The sequence below is a fragment of the Trematomus bernacchii genome, unplaced genomic scaffold (genome assembly GCF_902827165.1).
Source record: "Trematomus bernacchii unplaced genomic scaffold, fTreBer1.1, whole genome shotgun sequence".
Classification (NCBI taxonomy): Eukaryota; Metazoa; Chordata; class Actinopteri; order Perciformes; family Nototheniidae; genus Trematomus; species Trematomus bernacchii.
In genome coordinates, this window is record NW_022987689.1 from 13,749,997 (window position 1) to 13,775,011 (window position 25,015).

Here is a 25,015-nt window from a genome sequence, read left to right on the forward strand (position 1 = left end):
GGTTCATGCATGTCAAAATATTCAAATATTCACCCTATTTTGGGGGCTTTCATTATAATTATTTTCATTGGGGGCTTTAGGACACTTTATTCAAAGCACTGCATACTTACCATGTTCAGTGTGCATTTCAAGACCTTTGACCTCTCTGTGGGGAAGCTAACAGAGAGTTTATCAAAATACATGTGTTGTGTATGGGATAAATGCAGAAATAAAGGTTTATTTGTTGCTCATCTGTGCACTGACCAGAGATTCATTCAGTATATGATGTACTGCCTCATTATCCACACCACACCAACTGAGTGCAAGGAGGAGAACACAGTATTAGACATAGGCCTACAGTGTATGGTAGTCAAGTGTTCATGTATCTCCAAGAGGATGGAGACAACAGAGCAGACTAGCACAGACCGTGGGTGTGTCCCAGAAAATGTCCAGCAAACGAGATGTGAACTCGTAGGAGGAGTCCACAGCAACAACTAGCTCCGTTTATAGCTGCGTCACGTTAGCCAGAGACAGCTAGGCTAATACCGGAAATTGAGTTACTTACTTCAAAACAAGAGCGTAAACTTTAAATGGTCAAAGTAAGAAATACTTAAGAAAGAACATGTTAAATGTTTGGTTAACGAGGTCGATTTTCTTTGACAAGAATGATAACAGGGTTTCGTTTTCAATGTATCAACAAAAACATTAAAATATATACATATTTGTTCTGGTAGCCAATTCTGCATTTCCCTGTTTGATAAAAAAACATGACATTATTTCTCAATGGGATGTACAGTTTTACTTATTATTATATGTTTGTGTACACACTGTACGTCCAATTGAGACATGTTCTGTCATAACTACACTAGGAATATAAATATACAAGTGTTCTGCACTGTTTCAGCCGTCATTCTTTACAATTTATTGATACCATTAATATGTTGGGTTGTTTTGCTTTTAAATGCCAAATTGAATGACACTTGAAGAAGTTAACAATGTATTCTTCATCTCTCTCTTTTTTCTTTCCTTAAATAGCATATTTGCCAGTTCTTTTATTTTGAAATATAGAAGCGGAACTTCTTTTTCTCTAGCTAAACATTACCGAGGGGTCCGTCTTCTCCGTTTCCTCCTGACTCTGCTGCTTTTCGCTCAACTACATCGGCCGAACTAAGCGTATACCGTAACTATATGCCAGACGATGCACTGAGGGTGGTTTGTGATAAAGACCACCCGCTATGCAGTGCTTGTGCCCGATGCACAGCTTGTAGGTATCTGTTTGGTAGGTTATAGAGAATCCAGATATCAGGAAGCTGAAGAAAAGAGAACTGTGAGAGCAGACATACAGGAGGCCACGGTTCCCCCTCTCACACACACACACATCACCACGGCCTTGATGGTGATGTATGCAAGGAAACCAGCAAGAGTCAGCGATGGGTAATTTAAGCACACACTGTAACATATTTAAAGTTAGTCCTTTGGTTTACCATATATTTCATTTGTTAGCCGGTTATTTATCTTTGGCTGTAGCCTTTAGCTTTCAGTGCTACAAGCTAACAGTTTATGCAATTAGCTTTGGGTTCCGGTTATTTCCTAAAGCTTATCGTATACGTAATGTTAGCTAACTAACATGATAAAGATACACTTCTCGTATATAGTCTACATTAAGTATAATACATTCAAAAAATGGTCGGTTCAATTCCGCTATTGATAAAAAAAACTTGTTTCCAAGGTAGCGAATCAAGCTAACTTTGCTAACGGCTATCAATAGCCGGTAGCTAACGTTTAATATGTTCCAGAAAGTGTGTTGCTAATTGAGAAAACTAACCACATCGTTCAAATGCTAACATTTTAAACATTTTTGTTCTGTGTGTTTTCCCAGGTGCAACGACAGAAGGGATTCACAATCCTATCAGGTATGACATATGACATCAGTCACCTGTCATCAGTTTCCTCTAACATACATGACTAATCAAAGTGCAGTATTTCCATTAGAGTAAATGAATATCCATGTAGTTATATGGTGAATGTATCAACCCTGATCGAACTCAACATACATTTTCATGTATAAAGCATGAGTCGGGTCTCAATTACCACTCCAGTTAAACTCCCAATTATAATGTAACTTAATAATACTTTTGAACAAAATAAACCATTTAAGATTGTATTTACATTCACTTACATGGCTCTTACAAAACGCTCCATAGGAAGTCCTGCTGTGGTAGTTTGTGTAATGTTTTTGTAAAGCTTAGGAGAGTTTTCTCTCTCTCTCTCTCTCAATTGTGTTGATTTGGCATCAGGCTTGTCCAGTTAGGACACCATAGTATTCCTTGAACATACCTTCCTAATACTGGCTTCCTGTAGGCTACGTTCAATAAATGCTCGAAGGCAGAGAATATCTCCTGTAGACTAAAATTGTAATATTTATTAGAGACGTGGATTTCACGCATTGGAAATGTATTTAACAATCTAATGACACATCCACATCCCAACAAGTCTTTCTCTCACGCTTTATTCAATCCAGACCCATAAATCTCAGCCAAAGAGCCAGTCTAGCAGCCTTCACCGCTATGACAAGGTGCGCGATGGCTCATCAGACCCCACGCCCCCTTACAAGATGCTGCGACGCTCTGACGAAAGTCCTGTCAGCAGACATGGAGACGGCGCGGGGCATGGCAAGGCAAAAACCTCTCACACGGTTAGAGGAAAAAATGGTAAGCATGGATCTTTTAGTCTTACACGTGGATATATGTATATGATGTATAAAGGTTTCTAGACAAAAAGGAAAGGGGAACAATTTGCTTCAGCTATTGCACGGCAAATAGAATATATCAGATTGTTGTAGCACTTATCTTATTGTAGTTCATTTGATGTAGGGTTTTTTGATGAGTATTAGCTTTTGCATTGTTCATTTTAACTTGCTTTTTATACTTACATTGTGGACTTGTATATACTCGGATGCAATGAATGTGACATTTTCGGCCAATGTTTTGTTTAAAGAGTACATATTATGCTCAATTTAGCATTTGTATTTTGTTCCTCTACTTTGACATGTTTATGTGCTTTAATGTTCAAAAAGCTCTTTATTTTTCTCATACTGCCTGTGCTGCAGCACCTCTTTTCACCCTCTGTCTGAAACCAGAGCCCAGTCTGCTCTGATTGGTAAACCGCTTAGAGATGTCCCCCCCCCCCCCCCTTAGCCTATCACGCACAATGTGTTTGAGCACTAGTGTGATGTCATTATGGTACGGAAGTAAACAAAGGACTCCAAATTAGGCTTTTCAGGCAGGGTAGAGAAACTCCCCCTGGCACGAGATTTTAGCCTTAGCAGACCATTTACATGCTCAAAAATCTATATAATTCACTACAGGAGAGGGAAAACTCCAAAACACATAATGGGTCTTCTTTTAAAAAAGCAATTTGCTTAATAGGTTTTTTTAATTTTGATATCTTCTTGCCTTCTTTTCGAGGGAAATTAAGACTTTCCTACATTAAAGGGGACCTATCTTGCAAAATGCACTTTTTGATGTCTTTTATACATAAATATGTGTCCCCGGTGTGTCAGGGAACTCACGCAGCATCAGAAAATAAAACCCTCTCTTTTCCTCCGTACCCAAATCTCGAAAACAGGGCTACAACGGAGCTGATCCAGATTTGTGTCCGATATGGCGTAATATTGGAAATGTAGGCTGGCTTTACACCAACGGCCCTATCAGAAACGTTGCTATCAGAAACAATGTCCGACTGTTTTGGACGTAATATGGTCGGTGCATGTTTACATTAGCATCGCTAACACTCAGAGCTAACCTGTACTGGAGAGCATGTGTGTGAAGAAGCAGGAAATAAAAAGGAACTCACCTTGTGGTATAACCGGCAAGAGAGAAAGCCTTTGAGCTCCATACTGTTTCAGAAATAATCCTTGATAATCCATGATATGGCGTTTCATCACGGCAGTATTTAGTTTAGACGGTAGCTGCCGGGTCCCGCATGAGCTCAGACCCCTCCTTTTGTATTTTTTATCAATTTTTAATTTTTTAAAGCTTTATACCCAAAATCAGCACTTTTGAAACGGGAAGTGAAATAATGTGTGATCTGTTTGGTATTTTGAGCAAAACACTTCATAGACACGTTTTTTTATATATTTTTATATATCCGAGACCTATGCTATTGCCTAAAAATAGCATGATAGGTCACAATACAGCTATCACTGCTCAATGTGAACACTGCAAACACAACCTTACAAAGCGTTTCACTCAGCTGCACTAAGTCTCAGTCCTCTGCAGAACACTGTGTATTTTCTGTGACTTGATGAATGTCTCTGTTGCAGGGACCAGCGGCTCTCCTCAGGAGAACTCTCACAACAACAGCTCCCACCATGCCTCCGACTCGCATGCGACTCAGAGCAAGCCTGCAGACAGGGTAAGACGTTGTCCGCTGTTATCTGATGATATACCCTCAGCATTTCCTGTAGAAATAACTGTCACGCCACTGGGCAACATGGTATGCGGGACATTATATAGAGGCATCTTTCTGTGTAGACAGTTCTCTCTTCAAAACAATGCATGATTGGATCTTTATATTCATGTTACAGGCTTGTCTTTGTTAAAATATTTAGGAAATCTCATCATACATCTCACTTCGTCACTGGCTTTTACTGAGCAGTAAGACCGGATACTAAATATTTGACATTTCCTAGGATAGAGATAAGATGATGTAGGATTTATTTTGCAGATAGCAATAAAAATGTCGCATAAAGTAGGTGACAAGGATAATCATGAATATTATTTAAAAAGCTCACTATCATGCTGGATAAGTGAAGAAAGAGCCTTAATCTCGAAAAAATGCATAGTAGGAGTAATCATGTAAGAACAGACTCACAATATTGATTTTGTTTTTAATTCCTTTTATTTATGTAGATGGACTATTCTTTAGGGTCATTAAAATAGGTCAAGTCTTTGTTTTTCACTACAAACGCTGTTCACTTAAAAAGATGAATCCTATCTGTGATTCAAAAACTATTTGATTCTTAAATACAATTAGGTTCAAGTGCCATTTTAGGAATCATATAAAGAAGCATAGTTTGATGATTAACGGGATAATATCGCAAACCAGTTCGACAGGGATAATGTGACATAGAATCTTCATGCTGTTCAATGGCTAGTCTGCAAAAACCAATAGTTGTGTTCACTGTTATTTGTTGTCATTTTGAAGTAGACAGGAGGGAGTGGTGCATATGTATACACAGCATGACTTCTACAACTAAGTGACAAATGTGTTGCAAAAAGGCTAGCTTTTCCTCATGTGTTCACCTTTATGCTTCAGTCATGAGATAGACAGATGAGAGGAAAGGAAATCCACACAGGAAGAGACAGAGGTGCTTTTCAGCTTAGGTTTAGCAAGTTTAAATTATTATAGATTATGTTTTGCTAATATATGCACACTGATAATTATGCCTTTTCTGTGCTGAGATTTCTAGGCCCAGAACATACATTATTTCTTTATTATTATATATTTCCTGCAAATTATAGCATTTAAAGCCTTTTTTTGTTGCAGTAGTAAGTGTCAAATTACATCCGCTATAATCTAGAGTAATTCTCAATGTGCATGTTTATCTTAGTTTAGGTCAGCTAACCCCTTTTTGTTTTTTAAATAATGTATTGTTGTGGCTCAAGCCTCCTCTACAAAAATTAGTCCGTTTTGAATTTGATGCAATTTAAATGGTAACAACAGGATGATGCTAAGTATATTCTCTCCCTTGAATTGTCACAATGACTGGAATTGTTTGCGTAAACATGACCATGATTATTTATATTACTAGCTGCCATCCATACTTAAAAGCTAATCGATATTGAGGGTGAAAAGCAAGAGATGCCTGCCAGAGTACATGGATGATTACTTTTGTTTTTTAAACAGAAACTTGGGAGTCTTTACAGTCAGATGAACAGTCATACGCAAGGACAGTTTTTCCCCCGTTGTAATCTTTTTTTTTAAATGCTACTATCTTTAGGGGAGCATAGGAGCCCCTTTTCCAATCAGTGTTGTTGCTAAAGGCCATTAGCTTCCTCGTATTATGATTATATACGTCTTGGAAATGTCATTATTTATTTACTACTTTTAAGGAGGTTTTCTGTAGTGCTCTTTAACTTCTCACAATAACCCCTATTAACGTCTCATGTGTTGTGTTCTCAGCACCAGGAGCCATCAGATGACTGGACAGAACACATCAGCTCCTCTGGGAAGAAGTACTACTACAACTGTAGAACTGAGGTCTCCCAGTGGGAGAAGCCCAAGGACCTGCTGGAGAGGCAAGTCCTTTTTAAATTGAAATGTTGCAATGCGTACAATTTTAAACATCAATCAATCGGCTCATTTAAAAACAACCCACATTGACCAAAGTGCTGTCGAGAACAGAGTAGGTAGTAACACAACCTTTCATAAAATAAATAAAAGAAACACCGACGTAAACATTAATACAAACAGTTTAAAATCAATTCTGAAGCGCACTGGCAGCCAGTGGAGAAAGGACAGAATGGGGGTTATATGGTCCCTTTTCCGGGTACCTGTGAGGAGCCTGGCTGCGGGGTTCTGGACCAGTTGAAGGCGGGACGGGGATGACTGACAGGTCCCAGTATATAGGGAGTTGCAGTAGTCAAGACGGACGATATAAAGGCGTGGATGACTTTCTCAAGATCATTGACATGAATTGGTAATCAAGAATCTCATTCTAAGGCCAAGTCATGCAGCGTTAGGCAGGTTACTTTAGAAATGTAATAGGTTATAAATTGCTAGTTAAACTTAAAATGGAGTAAGTCATTTAGCTGTAGGCTGACTTGGAAATAGCAACTGGATTTTTCCATTGTCGAAAATAAGATCTGTGGCAAACACGTTTATGATAAGAGTCCACATATTTACGGCACTTTTATAATAGTTGAAGCGTAAATGCAATCGGTGGAGTAACAGTAATATTAAGGCTATAAACAAACTACATAATGGTCACATGACTATGCGTCAACACTGTAAGCTAAAGGCAGCTAATCTTCGGCGTGATGACGTTTAGTAGTCTTATTTCGTCACTTGTTGGCAACTGCCATTTTTCAAGATGTGTGAAAGCTTCAAATGTTCACAGGTGCGGTGTTTACTGACACATTTTATGTCGTTATACAAACTTGAAATATCGTAAGCTTGTATTACCCACAGACTTTATTTTTGGGAATCTAGCTAAAACGTGTCCAAAAAGTAGCTTTGAAATAGGAGCCCAGAAGTGCTAAAATGCTAACCCATTTTCAGGCTAAGCACTCATTCCTGCACTACTCTATAAAGCTGAACTAGTAAAACAGTACTGTCTACTTTTATGAAATATTCTTAATTATATCTTGAATTTTAGATACCATAATGCATAGCCAACAAAACAAATCACACTCATATAAATCACCAACTTCAAACTTTGAAATAAGTAAAGGAAAAATGTAAACATAACTCCCTCCTGATGGGTAATATAACTATAAACTACCCTGGGTATTATTGGCAATTATTTTACATCAGTCCCTAAACAACTCTTATTTTAGATACCTTATTTTAGGTTATATTAAACTTTCAAGCTTTTAATAAAAAATCACCCACATTTAAGTACATATCAGTTTCCTGATTAACTTTACTGGATAAGATGCTTTCTTTATTACGTCATGCATTTACATGTCATTAGTGACTCCCTCACAGATCACGCAGCACACAGGTCTTCTCAGGGTATCATTAGCTTAGGGTTCAGAGTCTAACCGCAGCCTGCAAATTGTCACTTTCTGCTTAATCTGCTTCAGGGAACAACGACAGAAAGACCCAGTCAAGATGCCGGCGAACAGTTTCCCCCGGGACATGGACTACAGACAAGAGGCCTTGCAGGACAAAGCCTCAACAAGTAAGTTAAACAGATTCATAAAACAAAGCTATTTGTTTTTTACATGGTCATCATCATCATCAACATTGTAGGTAGTTCAGAGTTTGCTTTAGAATTTCTGTTGCTGGTCCACATACCCTGAAATATTTCAACGTCATCTGACTAAAGGAAGAACATTTGCACAATCACTTTATAAATATCCGATATATGCGTTTATTGAACTTTAATAAGTTTATAGGCAAAATAGGGATGTTTATTATATTCATATTGAATTAATATCATGATATGAGATTTTTCATGTTTGATTTTTGATATTGTAAAAGTGTTGTCTTTTAAATTGTTCTAAAAATAATGACATTTTTTTTATTTGTTTTTGTTGTCTTGAACCACTGAATCGGTGATCATTTAAAAAAAAAAAATCTCATAGTGGAAATATTTATGACAGTTAATGAAATTGGGTTTTGTGACAGTTTCCCCATTTAAAAAAGTGTATAATAGAAACTATATATGTGTGTGTGTGTGTGTGTGTATATATACACATAACAATAGTTACAATAAATGTACAATAAAAAGGTGAAATAAGAGACATCTACATAATATCTTAATTTCTTTTCATTTACGTCTCCGGTCCACACATCGTCTCGGTTTACCTCGTCAAATCTCGTGTTAAGTATTCCTCCGCTCTCCCTCACAGAGGCCACATCAGGGGACCAGTCCACAGCGTCCAACTCCGGCCATTCCTCTTCCTCTTCTTCTCAGAGCCTGAACTCTGCTCCTGGTGCTTTAGGCTCCACCCCCTCCGCCATGTCCTCCTCCACCTCCTCTTCCTCCTCCTCGGGCCAGGCGCCTCCGTCTGTCCAGTCCCCCTCCCCGGCGCTGCTGCAGGACCCCGCCCTCCTCCACCAGCTGCTGCCCGCGCTGCAGGCCACTCTGCAGATGAACAACGGCAACATGGACATGGCCAAACTCAACGAGGGTGAGGCACAACAGAAACACAACATGTCACTTTCACATGGCTGTCTTCCAGAGGGTGAAATGTTCCCCTAGATCTGCACTGGACCATATTTAAGACTTGTTTTGATTGTATTTGGAAAAGTTGAGGTTGTATTATATTAGAATACCAGCCTGTTCACAACAGTTAAACACCTGCGCCTACACAGACTGATGTCAGTTTTTTAAATGTAGTCTTATGTTAGCCCAGCCTATCCTAAGAGCACACACATTCAGAAAAATTCCCCTTTGCTTTGTATATAAAATTATTTAAAAAAATATATACATGGTAGATCAATTAAGCAACCTTTCATCAATTGTTGTGGCCACTGAGTAGCTACATTGTTTAGGATTTAAATCTACCGTGTTAGAAAAGTTGCTCCACCTAACAAATGTCAGATTATTTTTTTTAATTGTTTTCTGAGAATTGTCCCATTAAAGTTAAGACTACCTCCTGGTAAAGATAACATTTATTCACACAGCGTCTAAGCACTAAATAAAGCTCTAAAGGTCAAACATTTTAGGAGAGGGGAGGAGGATATTTAAGAGGCTTAAGATTTTCCAAAGCATAGGAGAAAATGGTGGAAAGACAAAAAAGGTAGGAGAGATATTCTCTGATCCCAGCGTCTTGGTGCCTTAAAACCAGGTTTTTGGTTCATTTCCTTGCTGCCATTACCCTTTCCCTGGTTTACGGAAGGATAATGCATAAGTTGCCCAAATGCACAGGTAACTGTTTCGCTGCCAAGGCGGGAATCTTGTTTTTTTGACGAGGTTAAAGAGGCCTTATTATGCTTTTGGGGGTTTTCCCTAAAAACCCAAAGTTCCCTCCAGAGGGAGTTTCTCAATGCTAACTGCTGGGGAAGATATTGTTATGGCTGATTTTTAGAGAGGTAATACCTAAAGGGTGAGGACTACTTTTTGAGGAAACGGTGTTGAAAAAAATCAAAGCATGTCTTATAATCGAGCCACTTTGGTGCAGACAAATGACACCTGACAATATACAGCTTTTGAGAAAGTTAAGAGACCATCATGGACCAGATCTCTCTGGTTTTTACTATTTATAGGTATGTGTTTGAGTAAAATGAAAATGTGTTTTACTTTATTCTATAAACATCAACAATCATATGCTGAAAAACAATCAGGAACTACTTTTTTCTGTGCGTGTTTTTGCACACACCTGTTGCACGTCCTAGCTCACTCACCTATGTGTGTGTGTTTGTGTTTGTGTGTGTCCACTCTTTCCTCCCTCCAGTCTTGGCAGCTGCCGTTACCCAAGCTTCCTTGCGGTCTGTGCTTCATAAGCTCCTCACTGCTGGACCTGCTTTCAACATCACTGCTCTGCTGTCCGCCGCTCAGCACTCCAACCAAGGTACGCTGTTCCACCCATACTTATGTCCTTATTTTAATATTTTACTTTTTGAAGTGATCTGCTCTCCCTGTCCGTCTTTTTTAAGACACAATTTGTTTTTGACCTTCAGTTAATTAAATTCTGCATTTCCTTGATGCAAGGTAACAGCGTGGATCGTTTAAGGCATGTTCAGATTGATTAATAGCCGTCTAAAAAACAAAAAAACATGTCCTCTAATGTATTTGAATGAACCGCCTGTAGTGAAATAGAGGACGTGTTGCAGAGCAATGCAACAAGTGTGGCAGTAAAATTTGACAGAGGCATTTTTGTATTATCCTATTGGTGCGCAATTATTCTAAATTGTATTGAAATTGCAATATGGAATGGTGCAATATCCAAATTGCAGTTAATGCAATATTTGGTCTCTGCAAAATATGTGGAAATATAATTTTGAAGGAAAAATGGTGGTACTTCAGAGAATTCCTTAATTAATATACCTGAGAGAAATCCTTGTTTGTACAGATCCTCTTAAAAACATTACACCATGATCATTTTATTATGTATTTCAATAATAACGTGAAAAATGTTCATATCGCAAATTATATTACAAATGGACTAATATTGAAATTGCCTTAGCGGAAGTTGTCATTATTGCATAATTATTCAGATTTCCTTTAAAAATAAATTAAATATAATCATGGTGTGGTGTTCTGGTATAGATGGAGTTCTGTACTCAACTCAAATAAGTATTTTAATGAAGTCTGTATAAAGATATTTTGCAGCCATATCCCTCAGCACCACAATACTTTATCCAGAATAACATTTTGACAGATATTTTACATTTTTAAATATTGGGCTTTCTGTGATTTTGATATTGCATTAGTCCTTATGGAGTGGTTCACGAATGAGACCTGGAGTTAGCATTTCACCACTTCTGGTTCCCTTTTCTTGAGTTAACAGTTTTATTTTTGGTTTGATGCCTGAGATAAGATAAACATTTAGACATAAAATACGTCAGTAATTACCCCTCTGGTGATTGTCCAATGCTTCTATGTGTCATTAAAAACGACGCATGCTAAAAGGGGCCGAATAAACTACACAACATCATCAGGTCGACACGAGTCCGCCATGCAACCATGATGTAGTTTGTTTATAGCATGACGTTAGCTTTTTATTTTTGCCAATTGCATTTACACTTAAAAAAATCACAAAGTGGTGATGCTATAAAGGATATCCAGCTAAAGGAAACGTGTTGAGTATCATGAATGTGAGAGAGACATTTCTGCAAAATCCGAAATTCAATAGGAAAATCGCATTGCTTTTTGTCAAGGGATCTGTTGTGATGCTAATTTTTACAGTATTGTGCATACAGCAATTTGGATATTGCACTAGTCCACATTGCGCTTTTGATAAAGTTTCAATACATTGTGCAGCCCTACTTGTATGACTAGCCTTTTTAGTGAGCTAGTTGTCACATTGTTTGCTGCTAAATCAATTCTTCATGTGTACAATACTTCACTTTTTGCACGGAATGGACTGCAGGCTTTGTGTTGATACTGAACAACGCCAGGGTTGATGCATGGTCACAGCTGATGAGTGTTTGTGAGTAATGAGAGAGCCTTCCCTCCTTCAGCCCAGCACTCCAGTCAGTCCCCGGTCTCCCTGACGTCGGACGCCTCATCACCGCGGCCGTACGTCTCGCCACGGAACGGCACGCCGCAGAGCTCCCAGAAACCCCCCCTGGGCATGCACCCTGGCGGCGTCACATCCTCACAAACCAGGGTGAGTCGCAGGACCTAAAGTAGACGAGGAGTACTTCCCCTTGCTCATGACTCAACCCCACTTTCTTCCTTGACAAAACACCCTTTTGTTTTCACTCCTATTTCTTCACCTCGTGCCATCTCTTTTCCCCTCCACAGGGCAGCATGTCTTCAGCGAAACAAGGACCAGTCCCTGTGCCTCAGACCGCAGAGAAGCGTCCCGAGGACCCCAGAATTATCCAGCAGAGAAGGTAGGAATCACTTCAAGACGCCATTTTAATTTTGTGCTAAAAAATTGCCTGGGGGTAAGGTCAACGCTTAAAACAACCAGAAGAAAGTAAACTAAAAGAACAACTGAATTCCAAAAACATATTTGACAGACCTCAACAGCAACATCAACAGTTTTCAAAGGGACTATTTGTTTAGTAGAAATAGTTTCCAAAGGTGTCTTATTGGAAAGACGTAGTTACTTATAGTCCAGTATGGAGGCACACCATTACATGATCATTCTGTAGTTCTTTTGTCCAGTAGTATTTTATCACACTTGTCAAGCAATTATTCATCTCACTTGAATTTCTCATGGCAGTTAAAGTGGTAAATACAACGTTGAGGATGTTTATTCACACAAATGTAATAACGGAGCAGTGAAGTAAATGCTACACATGGATAAATTAAAGTTTACATGATCCAAAGCGAAAATGCATCTGAACCCCCCCCCCACTCGTTGTCTCGCCCCAGCAGCCAGGAGCTCCTGTGCTCTGGATCAAACGCACCCGGCGCTGCCTTGCCCCACGCCCCCCCCGGCAGCAGCAGCCAGACCCAGCCCGACAACCCCGGCACCTTCACCCCCAGCCTGGCAACTCATTTTGACGAGAGCCTCATCAGACATATCCAAGGATGGCCTTCAGAGAACACTGAGAAACAGGTACTGCCCCAAGTACAAAAAAACTATGCATGGTCCTTTTGAATCCTTGAAAGTTTGTGATTTTGACGTGAGGGGAACTCGGGGTTTTGAAACGTTTTGGAAAAAAAAAAAAAAATACAGTATACCTGGGTTATTGAACATTTATTTAATATATGTTATTATTTAATAAAAATAGAAAAACTTTTGATATATATTTTTCTATCTTTGTCTCTGAGCTCACCGGTTCTCCCGATGCAATTAATCAGTTTTGTAACAATAATTAACTTGGATGTGAAATATTTTCAAATAAATGTTGAAAAACATTTTCACTGTTGTGACAAAACTGCAGTAATCTGACAGCACTCTTAAATTAAATTCCTACCACTACAATAACAGTAAAAATAGGACTAGACATTTAAAGCGGCATTCTGAAACTATTTTTGGAATAATTAGTTTCAGTCCTAAAGGAAAAATTATGAAAAGGAATCTAATCTAGCACAGGTGTGAAAAAAACACGTAGATACCCCAGTAGTATAAAGTAGTAAAGTTCTTAAAAGTGCTGTAATTGGATTATAATGTTTTATTTCATTACCTGTAATCTGTACATAGATATAATGAACATGTTAGTGTTGCAAACTCTCAGTAATGTTATTTATGCTAATGACTTATGCCAGTAGTGTAACCACCTGTTGCTAATAATAAGTTGTACTGAATATCAGTCAGTGTGTTCAGCAGGTTAATTGCAAGCAAACGTTTTGATAGTTTTATGTTATATGCAAGTCTTATAATGTACATGTTTATGGATGCCCCACTTAGACCTAGCAGACAGCACATGACATAAGCGACTTGCATAAACTTCAATACTGAAGCCATGACTATGGGAGCATTTTTTGGAGTTGGGTATCTTGTCCAAGGTAAGTCCGATGTGTTGAATGCAGAGGGAGGGGTCAAACCACTGATCCTCTGATTGGTAGATCAGTGTAATACCTCTTGAGCCATAGCCGCCCAATGGTCCAATGTTTCTGTATTTCAATCACATTTTTTAAAAACCAATGCATGCCTCGAAGGTCCTTTTGCGTCCCAGTGTGCAACATTGACAATACGCTTCATCCCTCTCCCTCAGGCGGCTCGGTTGCGCGAGGACATCCACAACATGGGCAGCTTGTACATGTCTGAGATCTGCACGGAGATGAAAAACCTGCGCTCCCTGGTCAGAGTGTGTGAAATTCAGGCCACACTCAGGGAACAGAGGTGAGGTCAATGTGACATTAGCATCCACATTAGCTAAAGTAAACATTCATATCATTACATTGATTTACTTATTTCCTCCTCAACTACAGAATCCTGTTTCTGAGGCAGCAGAGCAAAGAGCTGGACAAGCTGAAGAACCAGAACTCGTACATGGTGTGAGGACCTTACCTGAGGAGAAAGAACCGGGATGGATGGATTGAAATAATGATCGGAAAAGAGGAATAGACACGGACAGCAAGCTGCTGCAGCCTGTTAATTCTCCCTAGCAGAGAAGCTGTTAAAGAACCTCCATCCTGAACACGTCTTTTTCTTTTTCTTTTCTTTAAAAAAAAAAATCTTTTTCCAACGTCCACCACACAAATTGCTCTCGCTGAAAGTACCGGTTCGGCGCGCGGACACTTTAACCGAGTGGACACGGAGGACCTGAGGCTCCTTTTTTTTCATTTTCTTTTCAAGAACAGCACCTTTCGGGACCGTGAACCTTGGATTGTGTGTATTGTATCGGGTTAACTTGTTTTCTGGTGTGTTTTTGATGTGTAGTGGTCAGGAAAAGATTACATTCTTTGGAAAATGAACAAAAAAAAACAAACCATCTCATAATAATCAGTGTGGCACAGTCCCGGAGGGGTGGGGGGGGTTGATCATGCTCCCCGATCTTCTAGAAATTGCATTGAAATGTATGGATTCAATGGCAGTGATGTTACTAATGTTATTTTTAATTCACTATACTTGTCCGTGTGTTTTTTTGCCATACCCAGTGTGTCTTCGAAGCTGGTTGCTTTTACACATCATGAGATTAGCGAAGACCACTTTTGGCCAGATTTTCGAAAAATCAATACTTTAAATGTGCTTCAGTTGCTTTGTCCCAGTGGTGCAGATTTAGCTGGGACTCTATGGCTAGCTTTGTCAAACACACTCCAGATGTTTCAGAGCCATTTTTTGAGGAAAAGCCCACATTATTGGACCTAGTTTGGCTGCTAGAACATATTTGGGGTCGTTTGTAGCCCTGCTAGCTAGTTTCTTCTGCTAATTGTCTTTTCTTTTTTCTTTTTTCTTTTTTTATAATTGTTAGTATTTTTGTTTCTCTCCCAAGTCAAATAGGGAGAATTATTTCATTCCTATTTTGCAGCTTAGCAAGAGATTGTGTAAAAGAATAGGAAAGCGACTGAATTCGCAGTAATGTAAAGCTAAATTATTGTTGCACACGATTGATTACGCCCTTCTAGTCATAATGGTTTATACAAAGATCGATGGAAAGACATTTTATTTTAGTTATTGTTTGGAGCCCTTTTATCAACAGACTCAAGCAAGACTATTTTTAAAAAAAAAAATGTTAAGGGCTCATTCATCATGAGAGGGTTTACTTTTTTTACGAACATGAACATGGATTTTCAGTCGTACACTTCCACACCCCATAAAGCAACTTCCCCTTTTCTTTTGTCTTTCATCTCTTTTCCTCGTCCTTGACTAGTTTCCACCAGATCTGATGTGCACACTTTTTTCGTTTTGTTTTGGGGGGTGGGGGGGAAGGGATCGGGGCTTTGTATTCCATAAAATATGAGAATAAAATATTATACCACAACTCCTGCTTGACTTAGTTTGTACTCACAGTTCAGCTGTTGTAGACTTTAATTACGAGAGTAAATGTGTTTTTGGTGAATAATATGAATAATGCATTTTGTAATTTTTCTAAATTAAAGTGTGGAATGTCTTATGAGAATAGTAAAGCTGACTGCTTTGGGAAATTTTAAGTAAGATGGGATCAGAATGTTTACCATACAGTTCCATTTATGGCCACGAGATGGCGAACAGTCTTCACATTTGGTTTTGTTTTTTTTCCTCTGCACTTTCAAATTAAATGAGCTATAACTAAACATGCCGTCATTGAAAATGAGCAAAGCAGAAAGCTGGATAATATCAGAATGGAGATGACCCATGTCCATATTCTGGGCCAACTCTGAGACAATCATTTAAGTAAGTTTGCATGAAACATTAAATGCCAAGTGCAAGATTTCATATGTGCTGGAGTTAACTGATTTAAACTTGAACTCAGACCTCACTGCAAAGTTATGTGACACAAGCATGTTTTTTTTACCCATAATATACTCCTGTAGGTACACACGTGTTGCATTATGATTATAACTAGGAAAATGCATATGAACCCTGAAAACTGAACCCGATTCGAAGCATTGCTGAAAAATGCAGAAAAGTAAACATGTCTGAAAAGGTTTTTACAGCTCAAATGAATTAAACTTCAGTCCTGCTTTCCTGAAAACTGAATTTGTAAAACTGCCAGGAATAAAGACCAACAAGCTGAAATGCATTACAAGAACAGATGGAAACTGAATTGTAATGCTATCAAAGCTGGAGGTTGAAATGAATGGTTCAAAAACATGGAAAGAAGAATAGCTTTTTGTTAATATTGGACATAGTAGTTGGTGATAAACAAACAATCATTGGCTACCCCTGTCGATACCCAAAATCCATTCTGTTAGCAGCCCCAAAGACATGTTCCTTTTTCAATATAAGTGATGGTAAGCCCTCTTAGTTCTGTGCACAATTGGATTTCAGAGCCAAAAATAGTTTGAGGGCTCGGATTTATGGATACGTTTAGGTCTTTTTAATATACATAAATCCTCTTTCTTTCAAAACTGTCCCTCTTACATAATTGAACACTTGGCCAAAACCCATTAATGTCTCATATGTCAGTTCAACCATTAAATACATTATAATAATCTAAATAAATCCAACGTTTATTTAAGTTAGTCAGTAAAACTGTCTGGAAGATTAAATGCAGATGACTGTTCAAATTATAGACAGTTAAAACAAATTAAATCGATTTACAGGAAGTACTGAACAAGAATTGTATTCTCGGTTTATCTAAACATCAATATTTCAAAGGGCCACATACCTGTATTGACAATAACTGTGATCTTTGAAAAATTCAAACAAAGATGCACATTATAACATCGTGTAAATAATGCAGTTCTTCATAAATCATTTCCAATATTTTTTTGTCTTCCTCCCAAAGGCCAAAATGTTCTATATTGCTATCATGAATTATTTTGGCCATACAAATAATGTAGTGAACATTTCTTTAGGTGACTGCTTATTTATATACTGTTTTCATCCACTTCTTATTTTTACTTTACTAGCGGAAGATAATTAGGTCCACATGTAAAAAAACATATTTGAGTCCTGATTTTATTCTCATTTTAACATAAACTCAGATATCTTCAGATAGCTTCAGTAGTTGGACTTGTAGTTATATTCTTTTTGCTGCTGCAGATATCTTACAGTCAAACGAGATTGATGAAGTTATTTATTTACTGTCGTTTAAGATATGTGCTCAAACATGTGTTTTCACATCAATAGTTGGACACATATTAAATAAAAAAGAAATAAAGAGCTTTTTACTACTATTATCACCGCCTTCAAACTAAAAACTCTCACACTTGTTTGCTCACACAGACCTTCAGTGGTAAAATCTTCAGCGGTACTTTATCCACTGTGCTAATGTATGGAAACAGCCTCTCAGTGAAGGTGTGTTTGAGGGTGTGTAAGAGTGTGTTAGTGTCAGGATCAGTGAAGGTCAGCTTTCCTCTGCTCCAGTCCAGACTCATTCTGATTCTCTTCAGCTTCCTCTGCAACCCCAGATCAGTGGCTGCAGCTGGTAGTGCCCGTGCCGAGTATTCCCCTTTATGGAACCGCATTTCCCATAATCCAGTCTGTGTGGGTCCCTTTCTCTGGTATGACTCCGCTAACACACCTATTGACCAGAATGTATTGTCGCCAACTTCAACGTCCCATGTGTGAGTCCCCGAGTTAAAGCTCTCAGAGCCTTGGACGATGTAATAATCGTCAAACCTCTCCGGATTATCGGGAAGATTCTGCTTCTCCCCTCCTCTCGCATTGGTCATATCATCAGACACGATGAGTTCTAGATTTGTTGTGTTTGGGTCCAGAATCACCGGCGTGTAGGAGACCATCTCCTTCATCTTGTTCCAGATGTTGAAGGTCAGGTTGCCCAAGTGTTTGGCCTTATCTATGAGAGCTCCCGGGCCCAGCTGTGGTTCCTCCAGTAGGGGGTGCTGCCGCTGGATACTTTCCACTGTTGCCTTGTAGTTCTGCAGAAAGGACACATCTTCAGCTCTCAGCTCCTTCTCTGTGGTTCTGATTGTGTCTGAAAGAGCGGCTATCTTTACGCCCAGAGCGTCCATCTTTACCGTTATCATCTGCATCTTCTGCTCCTCTTCCTGTTTCAAAGCAGCCATCCTGGCTTGCTCTTCTTCTTCTAGAAACTTGTGAAGCTTCTGAAACTGCTCCTTCATTTGAGTCTCAGTTTGTCGGGCTTGGACGTTAATGTGTTCAGCTGTTTTGCTTAACTTTCCTTGAACCCGTTCGAGAACATTTAAATTCTTCTTTAAGGGTTTCAGTGTGGCCCGGAGTTTCTCCTTGTGCTTTGGCGCAGCTTCGTCAACGGGGCTGAATTTGTGGTTGGTGTGTTTCTCCGAGTCCCTGCAGACGAGACAAGTCGGCTGCTGATGGTCCAGGCAGAAGAGTTTGAGTTTCTCAGAGTGCACACTACAGAGGATCTCCAATGCTCTCCGGTCTTGCTCCTGTACGAAGGCCTCACACAGGTTCTTCAACACCAGGCTAACAGGTGGGTTCACCATTGAGGATCGTCTCTTACAAACTGGACACTCACGCAGTGGTTTCGCCTTCCACCAGGTGCTCAGACAGTCTTTACAGAAGCTGTGGGAACATGACAGAACAACCGGAACTCTGAAGATGTCATGACAGACCGGACAGCAGTAATCCTCCTCTGATCTGGAAGCCATTTTGTCCCTGAGTAAAGCTGAACATACGCTGGATTTTCTCCCTGCTGTGGAAAGCTGACTTAGTTACTTTCACTTTGCAACCTTGAATGTTTTTCAGTCCCCAACAGGAATGAGGGTATGAGTATTTCCTTCCTTAAGTCCGTCAGAACTTTCTCCTACAAGTCTCTTTGCTCAGGTAATATTGACAGATTTATAATGAAGGTAAATCTTACCAACTGTCTGTCGGTGTGTCCTTTCCCTGAGAAGTCATAAACTTGTTTCCTGGTTTGTCTCACATTATGTCATCGAAGGGGTGGAGCTTTGTGAAGCAACCTATGTGTTGTGTGCTTTGTTTTATAAATGCGGCTGCTGATCGATAAGCCAAAAGCATGTATTACGCCCAGAGGGGTGTGTCTGGGATGACATTGATATTTGTTCTTTAGTAAGATTATCATATTTTCCTGCTGGCACTGCTCAGCCTTCTGAAAACAGGTCAACTTACACACTCTTGGCAAACTTTCAGAGGAGTCATATTTCTGTTCTAAATAACATACTCTGATTTTTTTTAACTTTGTTTGTATTACTATTTACATAATCATATTAAACATTTTTGGGGGACTTCATTTGGAACCTTAAGATTTGAAAAAAGACACAGAAAAAAACTTGTTCTCTAGTATGAATAAAATCAGACTATTAATCTAGGGCTGCAACATTATGGCACAAGTAATAATCACAATTGTTTTCATCAATACTGAGATCCTGACACTTATTAAGATTAATCATTGACTCTAGGGTCTAACTATTTTGATTCACTTTCACATTAAATAAGCACAGCACTGCTTATACTTTCCGTCCGATCCACCCAGGGACCGTTGATGTTAAAGACGGGGCTTAGTGACTTTCCAGCTTTTTTCCAAAGTGCACAAAAAAGTCATTAGTCTTGCCAGGAGAAGGTTGTTGCCCTGAAACCAGCACGTCAGATATTTGACTTCCTTCAGGTAACCCTTTTTATCTGTATCTGTGATCAGGCCCACCACATAAAGGATGGAGTTTAAGGTGGCTACACATTTGTGTGTGTTCGGCAAGTACAGTAGGCCTAACCGGCATCCCTTGGGTGCTCCAGTGCTGAGGATGAGGATCTAATGGGTTCTTGAGCTTTGTGATGAGATTGGAAGGAACTATGGTGTATAACACCAAACTGTATTCTGTCAATGAACAGTAAACGCGCACAGTTACCTTCATGTTGAGGTGAGATTCTGTGATTTGCAAAAGATGTGCTTTAACATGTTCTTTTCATCTGTTGGGCCTGTAGGCCTGTAATCTGCCCTTTTCAGATTTGGAGAATGAATTGTTTAAGAGACAACCCCACTTCCACCTTTTTCTGTTCTCAGTTACTGTTTAAATGTATTGTGCCCAAAAGGTAATCGGTTTTTATCAAAATATTGTATTACATTTTTTTAAATGTGTTACTTACATTTTAAACCCATCGGCAAATACCGATTGAATTATTCAGATTTTTTGGCCTTCACATTTTAGCCCTGACAAGTTTTTAAAGTTTAGTCAAGTCAGGTTTTTGACTTTAATCCCCCCTTCAAGGAGTCAATTTCACTCTCTGTTAGTCCCTGTCTTTTTTCATATTTGCAAAACCTTTTACAAATCATGATTTATGATCTGCCGTATTATCAACTTAGAAATTGCAAGTACATTGACATTTAACTTATTATTTTCAGTCTGTTCCTGGTCTTTTCCTGACTGAACTTTTCCGGGCTGAACTTTTCCTGAACTCTTTCCTATTTCTTTATTACAAGTTTGAACTATTTAGCCAAAGTCAGCAGGACTTCAACACTTTCTTAAAACCCTGATAGGCTTGATCAATGTCACCTTATAGCATTACAAGCAATATATCTCCAGGTGAAGTGATTGATAGATACCATCGCTGCGTTCCGATCCCTCAGTGTTTGCTGCATACACGGCGGTTAAAGGTCATTTTCATTTTCTCTGTGTTCAGTTTGTTCTCTGGGGATTTTAATCAGCAGCTCATCAGTCACTGTGTGAACAACTGGGCAGCCCCCATGTCCTATAACCTCTTTCGCCAAAGGTGTCCTTGGGGGACATGGTTAACTGTGCTGATGACCTGTCATGCTATATTTATCGCTGTCACACGTTTATTTATGGGTACCCAATAATCCAAGCGAACCAGCTGTGGACTTGGCCATTAGTTCAGTTTTTTATTCACTTCCCCTCCTCTTCTGATTACCCATTTTCCCTCTCCATCTGACTTTTCTCCGCCTCTCTTCTTATCTCTCCCTCGTGCTTTTCCCTACTCATCTCAACCTTGTTTTTCTATCATCCTTTCGCTATGTCCTTGTCATTCTTCCCCACCCTTCCACCGTTTCCAACCCCGACACCATCGACTAACTCCTCTCCGCTCGTCACTGCCTGGGGGCTGGCATTAAAGTGACCGATCTCCCCTCTAAGGGAACTTCGAGTCGAAGGGGGGTACACTTTGGTTGACTTTGTAAAACTTCTGATGGATGACAGAGCTGGTGGCTGCTGCCTTTTGAAAGCTCACGTCCTGTAGACTGTTAGTGAGATGTAAGATGCCGATACTACATGTACTGTGCCTATATGCCGTAAAGATGTTCTACACACTGTATATTTTATTGTCATCTCTACACAAGAATATTCACATTTGTGGATTTGAGGTAGCAGGTGGAGATAGGCATTCTTGTTGGAAATCTGTTTGTGAGCTATAAATCATATCTTGTGATTGAATATCTCAACCCAGGGGGCACTTTGGCTGTGATGTATAGTACAGGAAATCCTCTTATGAAAGAATGTCTGAGTTCACATATGTCTCATGGTGTTGTTTATTATGAATACTAGAATATTAAAGGTTACCTTTCTGTGGTTTTCTCGCTGGGTTTAAGTGTGCTGGGCTCTGTTGCAAACTCTCTTTAATAACAGTTGTATATTTCTTTCCACCAATAAGGATTTAGCATAATTATCTTCTTACTACAGTTTGCATCCATCTCAAAGGACTTTTTTAGGGTCTTTCAGCTCATTGTTTTGATTATACAGTATAGGCTCACTTATGTTCACATCAGTATTCTTGACAGGCAGCTTTTTCAGAGAACTAGCTTTGATAACCAACTACACTTTGTGCAGCACTAATCAGCAGATGAGTGGAAGTTAATGAATATTAAGTGAACATAGCGGAGCATTTAACAATTAAAGAGCCAGAAATTTCCCTCAGGACCTTTTGAGGCTTCTACTTATTAGGGTGCCTGACACAAAACACAAATGAATTGTAATGGTTCCCTCTGCGTGCTGGATGTTTAAAAAATGGTGCTGGGGCAATGATTAAAATGTTTAATCACGATTAATCACATGATTTTCACTGTTATGCGCAAAATGTAATAATTAATTCAAAAGTAGTGTATTGCGCACTTTTATTTTAAAAGTACTGCTATATGAACAAAAGTGCAAAAACATTTGGTTTAACTGTAAACAAATAAGGTGCTTTTTAACAGCAGTATTTCCTTTACAAAGTATCAGTTAAACTAGTTCAGTTAATATCAACTTCAACATGAATTAATGTAATCAAATCAAACATAAAACCAAAGCTATTTGCCACTGCCAGGGCATTAACGTTTAATCTAGTTTGTTATAGAAGAACAAGTTACCCTCAGAGTCCAGTGATAAGAAAATTCATCTTTGCAGTGGTTACACATAACTCTGGTTCTATCAACTCCGCTGTCTGGACGAGATTTCAAATGTCCATGTAAGAGTTTGGTACCTTTCTCCATGTTTCTGTCCCAGCCAGTTATTTTCTGTTTCGGTTCATTTGAGCAATACAGCAGTCCAAATGCTCTGATTGGTTGAGACGTGATGACGCCCATACTAACAAGCCAATACTCAATACTGAAACCCCTTCTGTGACCCACAGTTTGTCTGTATGTGTTTTCAGAGCCAGTGAGCAACAGACTTTCAAAATAATTATATTACTAATACAAATTAAAAAAATTGTTAATGCGCGATAAAATAGTTGTCGGCGTTAATTAATTAATGCGTTTACGCGATAATAACGCATAATCCTTAAAGTGGATTATCTTTGTCGTGTTTACAGCTTTTTTTTTGCTGCCCCAAAGTGGCCATAAAAATCAGTTGTTGCCAATACAGACCAAGTTTTCTGCGGCTTCAAGATAATAATAATAATAATAATAATAACTTTAATTGATATAGCGCCTTTCATCAACCCAAGGTCGCCCTGTTAAGCCCCGAGCCTGTTTTTCAGGTTTCAGGCTCGAAAATGACATGCCCAAAACAAATGACTACAACTTAACTTCTAAAAGGGTTATATGAATAATTTATTTGATCAAAGCAAGGTTACATCTGTGAGTTGGATGTAGAAGTGTCAGAATCAATATAGATTTTTCTCAGTTAGAGTAAATTCAGATGGAACATAGCAAAAAAAGGTAAATTCTTACCTCCGCCTAAAGAAAAAACATTACTTATAGTGAAAACCACCCTTGAATGATGGGATGGTAGACTATAAGCTTTAGGAATCCAAACATATATATATATATATATATATATATATATATATATATATATATATATATATATATATATATATATATATAACATATATATATATATAACATATAATAAGTACCCTGTATCAAGATTGAGGCAAAACAAGTTAAATTTGACCTTTTTAGAGAGGTTTAGCAAAAAAAAGTTCCAGGCGGAATAAGCTTTCGGCACATTTGGGTACATCTGGTTCCATCAGTGCCCTTTGACCTTTTTCAGGTACCAGACTATAAAAATAAATAAATTAAAATTAAAATGTTTTTATTTTATTTGTGAAAAAAAAAAAGACCCGCCGACGGGGTCTTTGGGGCTTAACAGGTTAACAAAGAAACATATAAGGACAAAACATAAAACAGGGGGCAGAAATGGAAGTGTTACATTGCAGGGGGGGGGGAAAGAGTCAGTTAATGTTGTTGGAAGGCTTTGTTGAACAGATGAGTTTTCAGGGTTGATTTGAAGATGTTCAGAGAAGGAGGGGCGTTACGGATTTCAGCAGGGAGGGAGTTCCAGAGGGCGGGGGCAGCGACACTGAAGGAACACCACCACTAGTGTGCCCTTGAGTAAGGCACTTAGGCCTTAGTTACTCCAGGGAGAATGTCCCTGTAATTGGTAATTGTAAGTCGCTTTGGATAAAAGCGTCAGCTAAATGAAATGTAATGTAATAATGTAATGAAGGCACGATCCCCGAAGGTGCGGAGGCGTGAATGGGGAATGGAGAGCAGGCCGGAATCTGAGGATCGAAGGGTGCGGGACGGGATGTAAGGGTGGAGGAGATCTGTGAGGTACTGAGGGGAGAGGGCATGGAGGGACTTGTAGGTGACGAGGAGGAGTTTGTAGGTGATGCGGGACTTGACCGGGAGCCAGTGGAGGTTGAAGAGAGTGGGGGTGATGTGCTGCAAGTGCCTGTTTGCATCATTCATTTGTTTTCATTTACTTCTAAGACTAATTACCGTTTCTAACCCTGGGGACTTCTGAAATCTGTCTGTTGAAACATAATGGCTTGTCTCTTTAAGCTTTGCACACAGAAGCCATAATTCATCCAGGATTTTTTTTTAAAGTTGATTCCTTATTCCCCTTTGCCAATTTTGCAGAGAATTATGCTGGAGAATTTCCTAGCAAAATTACAAGAGGCAAAATGTTTTGACAAAAATGACGTTTTATGGTAATAAGTTAGATCTGCTACAACCCAGAGCTGGTGGGCAATTTAGAGTAGCAGTGGATTGCTTTACTTGTCTGTCAGATACATTTGAACTGACGTGAAGCTGGTTATTTAAACATTAACCTCCTGGTTGTGTGCAAGATAGACAAATCACAATTCCACATAGGCGCATATATAAATGGATGAAGGCTATATCCCTCATACATCCTCTGACTGGGCGGGATATTGGTTTTGACAGTCTCATTAGGACTGTCAGAAACTGTAACAATACAGACTCACCACAGGGGAGTGCTGTTAGTCAGTGGTAAGGCATACTGATG

The 25,015-nt window shown here is 39.1% G+C and overlaps 2 protein-coding genes across 3 annotated transcripts; one reads left to right on the forward strand and one right to left on the reverse strand.

Moving 5' to 3' along the window:
• Window positions 1-1,086: 1,086 nt before the first annotated feature.
• Window positions 1,087-15,702, forward strand: LOC117488471 (WW domain-containing adapter protein with coiled-coil-like). Of its 2 annotated transcripts, none has more exons than XM_034137393.1 (13): window positions 1,087-1,413; window positions 1,859-1,892; window positions 2,501-2,690; window positions 4,304-4,395; window positions 6,166-6,281; window positions 7,791-7,888; window positions 8,562-8,843; window positions 10,110-10,226; window positions 11,839-11,987; window positions 12,125-12,216; window positions 12,704-12,890; window positions 13,993-14,120; window positions 14,210-15,702. In XM_034137393.1, the coding sequence occupies exons 1-13, from the start codon at window positions 1,373-1,375 to the stop codon at window positions 14,277-14,279; spliced, it is 1,596 nt and encodes a 531-aa protein (XP_033993284.1). In that variant the 5' UTR covers window positions 1,087-1,372; the 3' UTR covers window positions 14,280-15,702. The 2 variants fall into 2 exon arrangements, with proteins under 2 accessions (XP_033993284.1, XP_033993285.1); XM_034137394.1 differs by having other exon boundaries at window positions 12,707-12,890.
• Window positions 15,703-16,860: 1,158 nt separating this feature from the next.
• Window positions 16,861-19,215, reverse strand: LOC117488472 (nuclear factor 7, ovary-like). The gene is made up of 2 exons (XM_034137395.1): window positions 19,174-19,215; window positions 16,861-18,875 (listed from the first exon to the last, which is right to left on the reverse strand). The coding sequence occupies exons 1-2, from the start codon at window positions 19,209-19,211 to the stop codon at window positions 17,570-17,572; spliced, it is 1,344 nt and encodes a 447-aa protein (XP_033993286.1). The 5' UTR covers window positions 19,212-19,215; the 3' UTR covers window positions 16,861-17,569.
• Between the last annotated feature and the right edge of the window lie 5,800 nt (window positions 19,216-25,015).

Coding starts and splice junctions, on each gene's coding strand:
- LOC117488471 (XM_034137393.1), top strand. CDS start 1,373: ATGGTGATGTATGCAAGGAAACCAGCAAGAGTCAGCGATGG. Junction 7,889..8,561: donor GCAGGACAAAGCCTCAACAA/GTAAGTTAAACA, acceptor TCTCCCTCACAG/AGGCCACATCAGGGGACCAG. Junction 11,988..12,124: donor TCACATCCTCACAAACCAGG/GTGAGTCGCAGG, acceptor TCCCCTCCACAG/GGCAGCATGTCTTCAGCGAA.
- LOC117488472 (XM_034137395.1), bottom strand. CDS start 19,211: ATGACTTCTCAGGGAAAGGACACACCGACAGACAGTTG. Junction 18,876..19,173: donor GACACACCGACAGACAGTTG/GTAAGATTTACC, acceptor ATGTTCCCACAG/CTTCTGTAAAGACTGTCTGA.